Genomic DNA, 17,910 nt, shown 5'->3' on the forward strand with positions numbered 1-17,910 from the left:
TTGAGTGAGATGAGTCAAGGCAAAATCAATTTCTCTTTACATTTTTTATTTTTTTTATTTTTAAGTCAGGATAAGTAGTTTCATGCATTTATATTTATTAACATTAATAGGTACTTATTTGTGATAAATCACATACATAACAATTTTTATAAACATGAAGTAGAGGGGGCGGTAGCTACTGTCGCATGCCGTTACATAATCATGAGTTGTGCCCAGACAAAACAGACACCACACACACTTATTACATCAAATTTGGGAGGCAAGAGCCGCAATAGCTTCTTGCCGCTGGTCAAGGGAAGGTGCCTGCCTTATGGTATTCAATCCTTGTAATAACACTATAAGTTCTGGGAGGACATCGGGCTGCGAAAGCATTTGGAGAACATCGAGGAGGTTTTGTGGAGACATCAGTGGTGCAATGGACGGCTGGCGAATCTCCTGCCGAGAAGGCAGGGCACTGGATGGCGTCTGCCATTGTGGTTGAGGCTTTCCATAGGTCCGCAGAGCGGGTTCTGACCGGCGGAGCAGTGGTGCTGTCATCGAGTTGGTTGAAGTGGGCTGCGGTTGGCATCGAATGGGCCTTGACTTAGCACGTGTAAGAGGGTCCAATGGGGTCCCTCTGTCCTATCCCCTGTAGCTGGCGAAATGTTCTTGTTTGCTGTTGGCACAAGTGAGTTGTATAGATTGATCCTTGTTAAGACAATCGGCGAACAAGTGATCTCCTCAGCATATGATGCATCGGGGTAGGGCATAACAGTGTCTCTGCCCGTGCCCTATGCGCTGGCATGCATGGCACTGCAGGATCTGTTGAGATCGGTATTTTTCAACCGCGATTTGGAATGGGCCAAGCATCTGAAGTTGGTAGATCCGCTGGCTATCGGGAGTTCTCGGTAGCGTCACCAGTACCAGAGGCAGGATTCTCTTGGTCGGGGGTGGAGAAGAGGCTTCCATTTGATTTTCTTCCTTGTGTGGACGAGGTCTAACTGTAAGTCGTCCAACATCGAACACCCGCATCTTGTGGTGTTTCGTCAGGATGTCGAAGATGTAGTTTGTAGCCAAGTCTTTCGGCAAGTGTCGGATGATTACCTTGGTTTTCTCTGCGGCCGAGGAACCGTAGGCATGTTCTATTTTCTGACACTTGAGGAAATTCATGATGGTGTTGAATCCGCTGTCGTCGAGTCTATGAATTCTGCAACTTCCCTTGGTGTAGGTGCAGCTGATCCTCTCTGGAAGAAGTGCTGCTAGTTGGCCCGCCAGTGCAGAACCAGTCTGTCGAAAAACTGTGATGCAAGGTGGCTTGCATGTCGGAGTTGATTTTATTACAGGCTCTTGGTTGGGCAACGTAGAATGAGGTTGAGTTAGCTCCCTGTTGACAGGTGCGTCGGGGCAAGTTGTCTCTGTATGGGGGTCTGGAAGAGACGTCGTAGCTTTCAGTGGTGAGGTCTGGACGGTCTCTTGGGTTGGCGATGTCGATTGTGGTAGTAGTGGCTCCTGGAAAGGGTGGCTTTTGTAGTCGTGGCCAAGAACCAGGCCGAGATCATTAAGGCACCGTGCTTCCTCCCATTTGACATCTAGCTGCGTGAAGTATGTAGCACACATAGACAAACTACTAGAGAGACTTGCGAACTCAATGTTATAATCTGTTGTCTTAATTGTCACGGGTGAAACTAGCGACTCCTATTGGCAGTGCACCCAACTATGTTGCCAATTTTTGTGGGAGCAGGAAAAGGTTTATTATCCATTTTCCCTTGACGCATCTCACTCAACAGGTCACTAGGTGCTGTGGCTTGCCGCAAGTTGATAGCTTCCTGGAGATGAGGCCTTGCTCGGAAAAGGAAATAAGGAAGCTATCGTAAGCTTGCCACAAGCTTATGTGCTATCAGGCTGTACAGTAAACATGAATGTCTGTAGAATTTATGCAGTGTCCATTGGAGGAACAAACAAAGGAATCAAGGCCATAGTGCTGGAAATGGGACTTGATGTATTTGGTGTAGAGCTAAAGTTGACAAAGATCAAATGAATGCTGTTGGTAGCTCAGAGATCAAGAAATTGTGGGTTTTAATTCCAGGAAGGAAAATAATGTTTTCCCCAATTTTTGAATTGTTAAGTGCACTTTATGCAAAGATAAGCTAATTGAGACTGGACCTACAGTTTTAAAGTGGGATCAGAACTACTGTGCAATGTGCCTCCGCCAGGTACGAATGTGGGACCCCTTGATTTGTTTTCTTCAACGAGGAATAAATTAACAACATTGGCTGTTGAAAAATACAGGATATGTAAGTTCGTTGCATTGAATCTAAAAGAAAGCACATTCAAGGGGGATGTGTAGGTAGGGTCGCATACAGTCTTGATGTATGGACTCGAAAACCGTTGGGAATATTAAAAACATGAAAATTTGTAGAGAGTAAAGTTGGCTCTGAAATTTAAAAAAATGACGTCCCGATATGTCCACTATTTTCAGATATATGCATGATTTCCTGACACTGGAAATTTTATGTTCAGGAGCGCGTAAGGGGGAAGCTCCAAGGGGAGGGATGGAGATTTTTGGGAAAATACATCTCTTATGATGATCTAACAATACACCAAAATTCAGTTATCTCCTGATTATTTCCGACAACCCCCTTATTTTGCCCCCTTTCCTGGAGAGCCAAAAATGCAAGCTTTCCGTGGCGACGTCAGAACCAGATAAAATAGCGCAATGTTGCTGGCGTGTTGTGCGGTAAGCGAGACATCCGTCTGGGTAGACGTATCGCACAAGTCTGAACCAATCTCCCTTCCCTTCGCTTTCTGACGTCAACAGATATCACAGACTAAATGCCTTCCTTGTTGATTTTAACAAATTATGGGATTGAAATTGGTTTTAATTTGTGTCAATTAAGCGTGTGTGATCTTCGAGAAGATATATAAGGAGTAAAGTAAAAGGCCGTTTAAGGTCTACAAACAGAGTCCAAATGGAAGAAGACTCAAACGATTGTCATAATGCTGCATTAATGCATGAAAATGCTAGTGTTCAAGTTAGTTACGTGGATCCCGATGTTCCTCCTTCTCCGGCTCAATATATCGAAGTGGATAACATCAATAGTGAGGAGTATCAATGTAATAATTCACAAGAAGGATCAATGTCTCAAAACACAGAAAATTGTATCAAATCTCAGAACAGAAGGATCTCCTATCAGAATTTATATGAACCCGATAGTTGTGGCCCATACATTGTCTTGATAGAGGGTATAGGGAAAAATATTGGAAATCTAGCTGGGGGAAGCCTAGGAAATAAATTTAGGAAGGCAGAAATACCAGTGAAACATATTGATCAATGTGGTCGTAATAGAGTTAGAATTACGTTTAAATCTGCTCTGGAGGCAAACAAATTCGTCAAAAATACAAAATTTCAAGCTGAGCTCTCGATCAAATCTCGTATACCGCAATCTTTACTTCAACGAGAAGGACTAGTTTACGGGATAGAATATGATGTTAGCGAGCAGGATGTACTTGATGGCGTTCAATCGCCTATCCCAGTCATTGACGTCAAACGCATGAAAAAGAAGTTGTGGAAAAATGATGGAACATTTTCGCTACGAGATACAAAACTTATATGTCTGACATTTTTGGGGCGTATAATTCCCCAAAAAATAATCATAAATAGCATGATATATGAAGTTAATCCAAGGCAAAAAGCTGTTCTTCAGTGCAGACAATGTTTCAGATATGCACACACGGCAACTCAGTGCCGTTCCCAACCAAAATGCGCAACCTGCGGAGACATTAAGCATGGTCCCTCCTGTAACCTACCAGTAAAATGCTCTAATTGCCAAGGAGCTCATTCAGCTCTTGATAAAAATTGTCCAATGTGGCAAAGAGAACAACAAATACAGGAACGAATGGCGAACGATAATCTCTCTTATCGTGAGGTTAGAGAAATTATTGAAGGCACATATATACAACCACCATCTATAGAGGAAATTCTGAATCCCATTGTAAACAAAACAGATTTTCCTCCTATTCAGTTTCGTGCCCGACTAAATACTTCACCTAGAGGCTCAAAAATTCCAAATCATAATGCACAACCTACCCTTACATCTAAACCTACCTTAATTGCAAATCACAGCCCCAACATTAATAAATGGCAAAATCATTCTGTTGGATCAAATTTAACTCCAGTTGCTTTAACGTTTCATCATCCTATTCCACATACATCAGGGAAGACGATAGAAGTACATAAAAATATCAGAGTGACACCAAAAGAAAAAAGGAAACATCCTAGAAAACCAAGGATACATACTCATTCCAATCCTTCCACAACATCAATTACAGATACTTCTTCTGCTGAATCAGAACCCAAGACCTCTTTAAATATAGCACAAAATGCTTATTCTAATTCTAGTTCCTCAAGGGTACAGCATGCTAATTCAATAGATAAAAACGTAGAACAACCATCCTCTTATCTCCCATCTGAAAATATTCAAGAGGTATACACCTCATTATTAAAGACAATACCGCTTCTATGGTCTACTCTTGTGCAAATAAAAGAATTACAGCAACAGAAACTTCTTTTACAACATATTAATACCCTATCTACAAACCTGCTGGCCGTTTTACAGAATCTCACCTCATAATAAATCAATTATATAAAAGTTGACTAATATGACATTATTACTTCAATGGAATGTCAATAGTTTCTCTGCGCGTAAACCAGATCTACTAAAACTAGTGACGGAAAGACACCCTTTAATACTATGTTTACAAGAAACTAAGGGTCGTCAGCAAGAAATATATAGAATTTCCCATTATCATTGTATAGGACCTCCATACAAAGATACGGAACGGGGAATTGGTATATATGTCCATGAAAAGGTAGCCTACCAGGAAATACAATTACATAAACATAAAAAACTATTCCAGAATTATAAAGTAGAAGCAAGAGCAATCCAAATTTACATAGCAGGATATAAAATTACGATAATCAATGTGTATATTCCTTCCAATTACAATTCTCAAAATATAAAACAAACTGATTTACAAGCTTTAACATTCAACATACCCAGTCCTTATTTAATTGTCGGGGACTTTAATGGGCATCACGATGCTTGGGGTATGCATACAGCAGATAGACTTGGCACTAGTATAGTGGATTGGATGGACGACAACTCTTTCATCGTTTTAAATGATGGATCACCAACACATATACCTCGAAATGGAAGTAATCCAACATCAATTGATCTAACTATAACATCGGACTCATTATTCCCTCAATTTCAGTGGTTCATAGAGGATGAACTCCATGGTAGCGATCATTTTCCCATATATATTCGTGCCCAATTTTTACCAAGCCAACTTTTTCCCCCCGTTCAATTACCAATTCTCCGCTGGAAAACTAACAATGTAAAATGGGAATTATATAAAATATTAATAGATTCCTTTATTTTAAGAAAACATCTTACTTCCTCCCAGCCTATATCTTATTCACTGCTACTTCAATATATTACTAAAGCTTTAGATATACTAACCTCGCGTAAAAATACTCATTGTGAAACAATGTTTCCAAAGATACATTGGTGGACGACAGAATGTGAAGAGGCAAAATCAAATAGAAAAATCAGAGAAAAACAATATGCCTCATGTCCCAATCCTGAAAACCTCATATCATGGAAAAAGTCCGTAGCTCAAGCACGGAAAATATACTTACAAACCAAACGACAAGCATGGATTAACTACTGCAATTCGATAGACATGCAGGAATCATCCCGAAATATTTGGCATAAATTCAATTCTTTACGCAAACCACGTTCTCCTCAAAAAAGACCGATAGATGATAGTTGGCAACATCAATTTCTCTCCCAATTAACTCCACCATCTGTTCATCTACATTATGATATTAACGAGAATCTCCCTTCAAAATTTACAAAAGATTTTCCACCTGTAACCCGAGAGGAATTAACAACAATTCTTAAAAATGTGAAAAACACAGCACCAGGTCTTGATGGTATTCCGTACCAGGCCATAACACATTTACCGAATACCGGAACAGATATTCTTGTTTCACATTACAACAATATATATCTAACCGGCATAGTTCCGTTAGAATGGAAAAATCATGTAGTTGTTCCAATTTTAAAAGCAAACAAATCTCCGGACCATGCATCCTCATACAGACCAATAGTACTAATTTCAGTTTTGGAAAAAATATTTGAGCGCACAATGAAAAATAGACTATCCTGGTTATTAGAACGTGAAAATTTTTTTCATTCCACACAATTTGGATTTCGAACTAATCTTAGTAGTCAAGATGCTATAGCCACTCTAACAGCAGCAATTCAAAATAGTAAAATTACACGTTCCTACTGTTTCAGTTTGTTTATAGATATTGAAAAAGCTTATGATTCTATAAATTTAAATAATCTTTGTCATAAATTAGAGAATCTTCATATACACCCAAAACTTTCAACAATTGTGTGGAATTTATATTCCAACAGGATTATATTCGGATGGTTCGGCGACAAACTAAGCGATCCCCGTTCCACTTCAATCGGCATACCTCAAGGCTCACCTCTGAGCCCTCTCTTATTTAATATCTATACGAATGAGATACATGCATTACCAATTCTACCATTTCATCCCCTTCAATATGCAGATGATTTCTGTTTCTATAACATTACAGATGATGCTACTCAAGGTATAATAGCAATGCAGAATTTAATCGCCATCATAAGAGCGTGGTTTTTCAAAGAAGGATTATCCATCAGCGAAACAAAATCAAAAATTATTTGTTTTAATAATAAACGATTGGATACTCATCCTAACAATATACCACACATTTCTAATATCCCAGTAATAGAAACACATAAATATTTAGGTATACATTTTGACAGGCGATTCACATGGAATACACACATCACGCACTTAATCAATAAAGGCCGTAAAATAATAAATATACTCCGTAGTATCACAACAATTAAATGGGGTGGCCACCCCAAAATCTTACTGCTATTTTATAGGAATTGTTTTCGATCAAACTTTGAGTATGCAGCCTTTAGTTATGGGGGTGCAAAATTAAGTCTTTTAGACAAAATAGACATACTACAGAGAAAAGCTTTGAGGACCTGCTTAGGTCTCATGAAGTCCTGTCCTAATGTCAGTGTATATATGGAAAGCAGAGAAACTAGTTTGACACATAGACGGATCCAATTAACAATAAAATTTCTGCTCAAAACCTGGGAAAATCATACGCACCCATTCAATAAATTATTTGAAATACAAAAACAATGGACAGAAAATAAAGCCATAGATCCTAAACACACATTCTTTTATTTTGTATATTGCCAATACATAGACCTGGAATCACGTGCAAAGTCTTTTACCTTCCAACATCCTTTAATTTATGAATTAGACATACCCTTATATACCCAATGCAATATCCATTTCAGGGATTTAGGAAGACATATCATGTATAAAGAGAAATGGCCAACACACCTAATCATTTATACTGATGGATCCAAAGACCGCCTAGGTGTGGGTTGTGCTTATTTCATTCCAGATCAAAATATAAACAAACAATTCCGTTTACCACCTGACACTTCTATTTTCACTGCAGAAAGTTATGCAATATATAAAGCTCTCACTTACGCTATCCATAATAATTACACAAAAATTCTCATCATAACAGATGCTTTAAGCGTATTAATGGCGCTGAGTTCCTCATATCCTCAGATTTGTAAACATCCTTTATTCATCATACTTATAATCCAACAAATTCAGTATGCTAATGGAAGAAATATCAACGTCCAGTTTAGTTACGTAAAGGCTCACCAAGTAAACACGGGAAATGAACGTGTGGACACATATGCCAAAGCCGCTCGATCATCGGAAACTACCTCACTTGCGAGACTTCCATACACGGACCTTCTTCCAAGAGTTAAATTTAAACTTCAAGATAAATGGAAACAGTGGTGTATAGAACAATTTCAATCCACGGGCAACACATATAAATGGTTTGCAGAACATTCACAAAACAAACCTTGGTACTACCCATATAATTTTCCAAGATCAGTTATTACTTTTATAATACGTCTACGTACAGGTCATGTTCGCACTAATGATCATTTATCACGACTACATATTACAACAAAACAAGCCTGCGCATGTGGAGAAGATAATCAAGATGCTACACATCTCTTTTTACAATGTCCCAATTTTGACAGAGAACGAGATAAATTATATAGTGGTTTACGTCGAAATAGAATTCCATTCCCTACATCTCTTACTGCCCTGCTCACGGACCCTACTCCTCCTACCATATGGCTTCTTTATGGATATGCAAGAAGATGTAATTTGACGATCTAACAAACAGTATAAATAAATATCAATAGATGTTTTTTTTTTTTCACTCTTGTGAAATATAAGTGAATAGCGAACTAAATACATAAAAAAAAAAAAAAAAAAAAAAAAAAAAAACCTCAGGAAGATGACTAAAATCGACTGCCAGTTGATAGGGTCAGAAAAAGAAGAAGAAGAAGAAGTAGGTTGTTAGGTTTAGTTCTATTAGCATAAATAGTAACTTCTTAGTGAAGTCCCTAAAAAATGCAGTTTATTTATTCTAAGAGATCCAACAAGCCAAGCCTAACAGGAAAGTTCTTCGCGCTTACGTCAGAAGGCGAGAGCAGGGACAAAAATAATGAGGAGAACCGTAGTTGCGTAGTTGTATATCCGTGGTTTTATAATCTGTGGAAATGTATGGTAATTTTGTGGTGAATGTCAAACGCTACTATTTAATTTTTTTTATTAATTAATGCGGCAATCCTTGATATATCCACAAGCTAGAGTGGGAATGGAACGGTCTAAAGCAAGCAAAATTGCTTTAGTAATGAACCTTGGTATCCTGTTCTACAATGTGACATTTAAGGTAAGTTGAACGAAAAGAAGAATAATCAGTGTGTTGCTATTCTATGAAATGATATGTCTGGTAAATGTACATTACAAAAAATATATTAGTGCTTTGTTTTTAGAAAGCAGTTATTTTCATCAATTTCTGATTTGTCGCAATGAAAAGAGGAACCCCTTGTACTTAGAGAGGCATTGCTATCGTATGTTGTACGGCTTCTTCATATACTTTGCACAGGAGGAATGAAAGCGTGTTCAAGAGTTATGGAAACGTAGGGAATGGCAGAAAACGTTTTTTTTTTTTTTTTTTTTTTTTTTTTTTTTTTTTTTGCGATAGCTATCACGTGCGTTATGATTGGAACAGTTTTCGGTAACAGTTTCATACATCGGGGACATATTTCTTCATTTTTACAGAAGAAACTACTTACGGAAATGAGTTTCTCTAAGGTTTCCAACGTTAGTCGAGGTATTTTCTTTCATTGTGGGGAACGAGTTTACAATACCGGACCACTCTCCAATTTCTATGAAATTTCGCCTACTCACTAATTGTGAACTCCTAATCACGAATCTGCATGTAATAATTGGCGGTCAAGTATGGAAATCGAGAAAAAAATGAAATAAACTATGTTTTCTTAACGTAACGTAACCCTACCATAAGAACAATAGCTCCACGGAAGACGCCATTTTCCCAACATGAAGAAATCAACAGGCAAGATAAGGTATAGTTCTCTTAGCTAAAATATTAATTTTTCTTTGTATTTATGCTAATGGAACCTAACCTAACAGGCCTAACCTAACCTCGTAGGCATTCCTCGTCTGTCGTCAACAAGATTGTTGTGCGTAAAGGAAGACCATTAGGTAATTAATTGCGAAAGAAAGATGGTTCCGAATTGCTGTGTATGGACAATCACCGTGGTAAATCGCAAGGTTATTTTACAAGTTGTACACGTAAATGTACAGTTTTAAGAAGTGACCGCCAAATATGAACTACAGATACGTCATCAGGACATCGAAATTAGTAAGTAGGCGAAATTTCATAGAAATTGGAGAGTGGTCCGGTATTGTAAACTCATGCCCATTGTGGTATCTATTTGACCGATAAATCATGTCAGTGTTTCCAATACCTTTTTTTAAAAAAAACTAAGCTTGCCTAACCTTATCGGAAATGGTTCGTGGGGCTATCCGTGGAGCGAATTCACAATATAGAGAAAGTCTCCAATTTTGTTAATTTTCGGTATACTAATTTTGGCCTCCTAATCACGAATGTGTTGTAAAACACCAGGGGTCACGTCTGGAAATTTAATTGTAGGCTATATGTGTAGTTTTACGAACGAAAATGTAATATCCTGTCATTGTTTCCAACCACGTCTTTGTTTTACAAGAAAATGATTTATGATGTTCAATTGGGAGCGAATTTACAATATAGAGAAAGTCTCCAATTGTGTTAATTTTCGGTATACTAACTAATTTTGACCTCCTAATCACGAATCTGTTGAAAGAAACCGGGGGTCACGTCTGAAAATTTGAGAAAAAGCCGATTGAATTTTTTATATATATAGGTGTATATGCGTAGTTTTACGAACAAAAATGTAATATCCTGTCATTGTGTCCAACCACGCCGTTGTTTTACAAGAAAATGATTTATGATGTTCAATTCTAGTACGATCCCTATTTATTCGATGAATGTAGGGGTGAAATGAGTGCTAATGGAACCTAACCTAACCTCGTGTGAATGGTTCGTGGGGCTACCCGTGGATGGTTTTTGGGGCTAACGTCAATGGTTTGTGGGGCTAACGTCAATGGTTTGTGGGGCTAACGTCAATGGTTTGTGGGGCTACCCGTGGATGGTTTTTGGTGCTAACAAACAATTTTCCATCCAAATGTACAATTTCCAGACGTGACCCCCGGTTTTTTACAACAGATTAGTGGTTAGGAGGCCAATATTAGTTAGTATACCGAAAATTAACGAAATTGGAGACTTTCTCTATATTGTACATTCTAGCCTTCAATTGTATTACGAACCCTATTTTTTCGATGAATTTAGGGGTGAAATGAGTGCTAATGCAACCTAACCTAATCTTGTGTGAATGGTTTGTGGGGCTACCCGTGGATGTTTTTTGGGGCAAACGTCAATGGTTTGTGGGGCTATCCGTGAATGGTTTTTGGGGCTAATATCAATGGTTTGTGGGGCTAACGAACAATATTTCATCTAAATGTACAATTTCCAGACGTGGCCCCCGGTTTTTTACAACAGATTTGTGATTAGCAGGCCAAAATTAGTTAGTATACCGAAAATTAACAAAATTACAGACTTTCTCTATATTGTCAATTCTTACCCTATCTGTCAGCTACCCGTGCATAATGTACAATTTGCACACGTGACGAACATGATAGTAGGTATTTTTCGGTGAAGAAGGTTGGAAACAATGATATTCGAAAACAAAAGAAGCGATATCACACCATTACGTGCGTTCGGTAGCACTTAGAAAAATGTGTTATTTTAGTAGAAAAAGTGTTTGTTTTCATGTAAAAAGCATAATGCCACCTTGAACTATGTTCCGCAATACACAATTGGTAAGTACGAACCATCCAATACACAAAATATCCGATTTTAATGTGTCTCCGATCTATGAAACTGTTACATAGTTTTCGGGTACCCTTTAACCTCCATACCCCCATGAGAAAGTAAACATTTTTGCGTAATATATGAAGATTATTTTTTTATGAACTTTTTCCTTTTTTTTTTTCGCGGATATGTGTAAAGTACCTCTGTTATCTTAGTGTGGGGCAGAATAACCCAAAAGCTTCATGCAAGCAAATATGGCACCCAATATGACATTCCACAACAGTGCAGACAAAAGACTATCCAGTAACAGTATGGTATAGTGAAAACAGGTAAATGTTTACTATCCTTCGGACACCTATAACGTCTGAGTTTCGTCAATTTTTGACATTAGTACTTATCTATCTGCTTCGCGGATCATTTCTTAACGTGTTTCACGTTTTTTGATCAATTTTTTTTTTTTTAAAAAAAAGTGTTTTTGTAACTGAAGAACGCACGTTTCCGCAAATGGTTTGTGGGGCTATGTGTCAATGGTTCGTGGGGTTATGCGAGAATGGTGTGTGGGGCTATCCGAGAATGGTGTGTGAGGCTACTCATATTTTTTTCGAAACCAATTTTTAACTATTGGAACCTATTGTGACCCTACCTAACCTAACCTAACCTTACCGGAAATGGTTTGTGGGGCTATGTATCAATGGTTCGTGGGGCTATGCGTCAATGGTTGAATTTCCGCTATGAAACATTCCCACATCACACAAAACACCTTCCAGATGTTAGACAATACTACAGGAACTTATTATGGTAAGTAGTTTCTTCTGTAGAAATGAAGGAATCTGTCCAAAGGATAGTAAACTAGTACCGTGAAAACACATTTCACTAGTTTATTTCGTAATTATTTACATTTGTACTTACCTGTTATGCATAGCGGAACATTTTTGAACGTGGGATTATGCTTTTTTCACTGAAAAAAAGTGTAATTTTTCACATTACAAGTATTTATTGTTCGTTGCTAATTCGCTTTCGTTACACACAATATGGCGGGCAAATCTTGACTCACGTTGCCTATCGTCAGCTGATATGCAGTGTTTCCAAACTTATTAACCGAAAAATGCTGCACAAACTATTCACAGAAGGTTTTTAAGCAAAAAGTGTACCACAAATCATTCACGGAAGGTTAGGTTAGCCAAACAGAAAATTAAATTGGAAAAAAAAAAAACGCTCACACCTCATCTTGTAAAACTACCGCGTGGTTTCTACACTAACACTTATTAACCGAAAAATGCCGCACAAACTATTTACAGAAGGTTTTTAAGCGAAAATTGATCCACAGACCATTCACGGAAGGTTAGGTTCAGTTAGATTAGGCAAACCTAGAATATTAAATTGGAAAAAGAAAACCTCACATGTCATGTTGTAAAACTATTGGGTGGTTGCTACACTAACAGGGGGTTACATAATCGAACGCACGGAACATTTGATTCACGTAGTCGACGGTAATGGTGTCGAAGAGCTATCGTGCATCAGAGATACATTAATGTCGAAAAATACATGATTTACCGTTCGAATTAGTTGAACGAAGGGAAAAAACACTTCCACAAGCTTCCAAAAGTCTACAGAAACTCAGTTCCGTAAGTAGTTTCTCCTGTAAATTTGAAGAAATGTGTTTTCACTATATTATACTGTTACCCTCAATCCTTAAAAGTGTTACATTTAATGGTGAAATTAAGCATTATGGTTGACAGAATTCGTTTGATAAGTTGTGCTAAAGACATGGTGATGAATGACATCTGCTACACCAGATACTATTGTTAAGATATCTTATCTCGGAGAAAGTAGTATGGTAAAGGTTGTATTTATTTCTACACACTGTCCTGGGAATTTCTGGAGTTAGCGAAAGAAAACAAGACTCTTCGCAAGTAGTGACTTGAGAGCGTTCAACCAGTGAACTCATGAGAAGGGAAATGAGTGCAGCAGTGTACACTGCTTTGCTGTGCAGACTCGCTTTCACCCAGACTATTTTTATGCATTTTTTTTTTAAGGTTGACTTTCAAAGCATGGTTTTATTTTGGGTAACAGTTCAATCTCCACCGAACGGATTTCTTCATTTTTACAGAAGAAACTACTTGCGGAAATAAGTTTTCTGTAGCATTCTGGAAGTTCGTGGAGGTATTTTCTTCCATCGTGGAATCTATTCGACTGGGAATTCATGTATTTTTGAAGAAAAATATCTTTCCGACGCACCGTTGCTTGTATTTGCTTCCTCTACGTCAACCGGATGTTCCGTACATTTCATGACGTGACCCCCTGTATCACATTGTTTTACAAACAAAATTTTAACTATGCTTGCCTAACCTGACCTAAGCTTGCCGGAAATGGTTCGTGGGGCTATCCGTCAATGGTTTGTGGGGCTATTCAGATATTTTTTTGGTTACGAAGGTTGGAAACCCTGCATACTCACATGATCCATGATAAGACTCAAACTGTGCCTGCCATATTGTGTGTTACGTAATCCAAAAAAGGAAGAACAATAATTACTGTTAATATGAAAAATTGAAATTATTTTAGTGAAAAAAGCAAAATGCCACCTTAACCTTCTAGTGGGCGCGTTCATAATCGTGTCACCAGCGGGTGCGTGACTCATTTTTTTACGTCATTTAGTATCATTCATTATGAGCAAGAAATTTTATAATATAAACGAAAATGTTTTTGGGTCTACATTTATTTATATCATATCTGAGAGCCCGACCCTGTGGCCGAGTGGTTAGCACATCACGCTGCGATGCCAAGGGTCCCAGGTTCGAATCCCGGTTGGGCTTGGTTGTTTGTGAATGTCCATTCATCAATTTCATCATTTTATCCCCATCTTCGCAAATTAGCCAAGAGGCACAAAATGCGAAGTAAAATAAACTAAATCAATCAATCAATATCATATCTGAGGTTAATATAAATGAAACATATTGAAATACAAGTTAGAATGCTGAAAAAAAAGAAAAAAACAGTACGTAACTTATTACATATTTATAGCGCACCACGCTTTTCATCAGCAGGCGTATGTCGTACTTTTTACGACAGATATTCCTGCCGAAAACCTAAATATTACACACACACACACACGCACGCACACACACACACACACACACACAAACTCACACACACACACTATATCTCGTATAAACTAAGTAAAATAAACCAAATAATAAGAACTTACTTTCACATTTTCGGATATGTCCTTCTCCTCAAAACATCCTGGGAACGAGCCTAGCTACCAAAGTAGGTCAAGTCGCGATTAGCCCTTCTGTGCATAAAGCAGACTCAAAATCAATCAATCTATTCTATTCGAGAAACTAGAAGGATACGCTGAATTTCGCTAACTTCTACTTTTTGTCGACTCATTTTCAACAATGACCTGACAAAATAATTACAGAACAGGAGCAGGCGCTCAGTGCAAACTTTACGACACGGTGTTCTGATCTGAAATAAACAACAATTGACAGAGTATAACATATGGATTAGTAACAATGACTGCTAATATGCAACACAAAATACCTCTTTAAGGAATACATAAAAAGCATAGGTCGATTAATTCAAAGGAAACACAAGAAAATTAAAGAAAATTACTTTTGGCGCATATTTTGCGCAGGCGCGCCCGCTCGAAGGTTAAAGAATCTTCGCAATGCAGAGTAGGTAAGTACGAATGTTAAAAATGAGAAAATGAACGAGTGAGAGGTGTTCGGTGGAGATCGAACTGGTTCCTTATTTTGTTCTCTTGCATTAAGTATCGTACAGAATGATAGTACAGAGGTTGCAGCCAAAAGACATGCAAGATTTCTACATATCAATAACACTAGTTAACAGGCAGGAAATATTAATTCACTGTTAACATCAACTCTGCCTAGTTTCTTCTGACATAGAGTAGTAAATTATCATAGTATTTGATCTTACAGTAGAAATTTCAGTGAAAAATTCAGCCTCGACCAGGACTCAAACCTAGGCCTCTGGCATATAGTGCCATTGCTGTACCAACTTAAGCTACCAAGCTAGCCCTGGCTTGACCTGATTGTTTGCTGCCAAATTTTTTGGTGCACCCACAAGCAGAGAGCCAAGAAGTGTATTACTTCTTGCCATTTATGTGAAAATTTTGTAAATTGATTGTTGACGCAATGTGGAGCAGTTTTTGTTGTTTAAATTTTGACATTTTACCCTGAATTTATTTTTGTATTCTTGTATTCTTTCTAGCTAGTCTAATGTTGTGAATAGCTGTGATAGTCGACAACTATAACAATGGAAGTTAAAACATTTGAACATTCCATTCCACTGGATATTCTGGACGATTTAAGCAGGTATGTAAAGGTATTGAAGCAGAAATTGAATTTGCACATTAACATATTAATGCAAATTGGGATTAACATTTAAAGCAATAATTTTTCGATACACAACACTTGCAAGGATGGAGAATAGTCAGTATTGTCAATGAAAACCAGTTTTTATTTATTTATTTATTTATTTGCAGGAAATGTCTGTATTTTTCATGTTTGTGGTTTTTTCATTATTGCCTTTTTGGGAGTACATGACTTCCATTGAGATGATAGATTTTTTTCAGTTAAAAATAAGACAATCTTTATTATCATATTTCATAATGTAGTAATTATTTTTAGTACACAATTACGAGTATTTCTTGAGCATCTTTATTTGCTGAAAAATTTAAGTATCACTATTTGGGCTTATCTTGATTTTTTTTTTGCTTCCTAGTATGACACTTACCATGTTATATTACAAAGTCACCTGTACTTACAGTGTGTAACTAGCACTATTTAACCTTTAGCTTTATGTAAGGTGCACTAATGTTCTACAAAATAATAAGAACATGGGAGTACAATAATGAAAATATTGTCTTCATAAAAACATTGGTTTTATGTTCAATAATAAGATGTCACATGACAGCCAGATATTTTTTTAAAACAATTCCTAGTTTCTTTTAACCCTTAACTACTATGGATGTTGATAATCACATAACTACCACGGAGAGGTCTGTAAGACCGGTATTTTGATTTTGAACTGTGAACTAGCTGTTTTGCTATTTTCAATTTCTGTCTCATTTCATGTGACTTGTTATGGTTATACAGTCGTGGCCAAAAGTCTGGAAAATGTTTTAAGAAATATCTTTTTTGGCTTTCACATTCAAATAAATTTTATATGTCCTTCTATTCTTTTGTTTTCTATTAGCCTACACATTCATGCAAGTAGCAGGATATTATATCAATGGTTTCTGTAAATAATATTATATTTTTCTTCTTCATCTTCTTCTGCAAAGGTTGGTTTCTCATTTGAACTATATATAATTTTTTCAATGACTTCAAAGCTTATTCTGATGTAGCGAACAATATTATAAGGACATTATTGAGTGCATTGTTGGTTTCTGTTTCAACATTTTTGGGTTTATTTGTTGTTACTGTGAGCACATTGTTTCTTGATAAATAGCAGTGATTGTTGTTGCAATACAGTAGATATCTGTGAATTGAGAAGGTACAGTACAGCTGTATTCTGAACACTTGAAAGTGGAAGGAGAGACTTCCTTTTAGTTGTATGTGTGTCTGTGTTTTTTGAACTCTTCTTGCTTATTATTCAAACTAGTGCTAGTGTGTTAGCTAGTGTGTATTTTCATCACCTGCACCTGTGTTTCTGGGAATAATGTTGGCAAGAAGCAAAAAGGGATCTGAAATGAGCCCAGAGACCAGGGCCCAGATCAGCATATTGCATCAAGAGGGTAAGTCAAAATCCGAAATTGCAGTCCAATTCAAGATAGCTCCAAGTACTGTCACAAAAACACTAAATAGAATTCAAGAAATCGGTTCATTCAAGTCTCTCGCACGAAATGACAGGCAACATGTTACGTCTGATCGAACAGACACAGCAATTGTTAGATTATGCAAACAATCTCCCAGAACTACTTCTGCTAAAATCAGATCAAACCTTCCAGAAGACATCAACAAACAGAGTTGCCGAATCATTAGACGTAGACTGTTTGATGCAGGTCTGAAATCCTACACTCAAGCAAAGAAGCCGAAACTATCACAAAAAAAATCACTGATCGTATAAAATTTTGTCGTCGTTACATGGTTTGGACAGCAGAGGACTGGGAATCAGTGATGATGTCTGAAAATCAACATTTACTCAGTTTTCCCATTATAATAAATATGTAAGATGCCCCAAAACAAAAGGTATGACCAACGTTATGTCATCCCTACTGTGAAGCAAGCAGAAAAAGTGATGGTCTGGGGTTGTATTTCCGCAAAAGAACGTGGATCACTATGGATAATGCCAAGGAACACTACCATAAATGGAGAGGTGTATCTACAGATCCTTCAACAGAAGCTTCCAGCTGTTATGGACATTCATCAGGGTACTTATTTTCAACAAGATGGAGCTATTTGCCACGGTACTAAGAAAGTGAAATCCTGGCCAACCTCGCGTGACTA

The 17,910-nt window shown here is 37.4% G+C and overlaps 1 protein-coding gene across 1 annotated transcript in view; it reads left to right on the top strand.

Annotated features, from left to right (window-relative positions):
• Positions 1 to 8,630: 8,630 nt before the first annotated feature.
• Positions 8,631 to 17,910, top strand: part of DCP2 (decapping mRNA 2) — a 28,024-nt gene continuing 18,744 nt past the window's right edge. The window contains exons 1-2 of the mRNA XM_083141374.1: positions 8,631 to 8,893; positions 15,671 to 15,774. Coding sequence (XP_082997500.1) covers positions 15,716 to 15,774 — 59 coding nt within the window. The 5' untranslated portion in view covers positions 8,631 to 8,893; positions 15,671 to 15,715. The remainder of the gene's footprint in view (positions 8,894 to 15,670; positions 15,775 to 17,910) is intronic.

This window comes from Lepisma saccharinum, chromosome 19, assembly GCF_977018435.1.
Source record: "Lepisma saccharinum chromosome 19, izLepSacc3.1, whole genome shotgun sequence".
Taxonomy (NCBI): Eukaryota; Metazoa; Arthropoda; class Insecta; order Zygentoma; family Lepismatidae; genus Lepisma; species Lepisma saccharinum.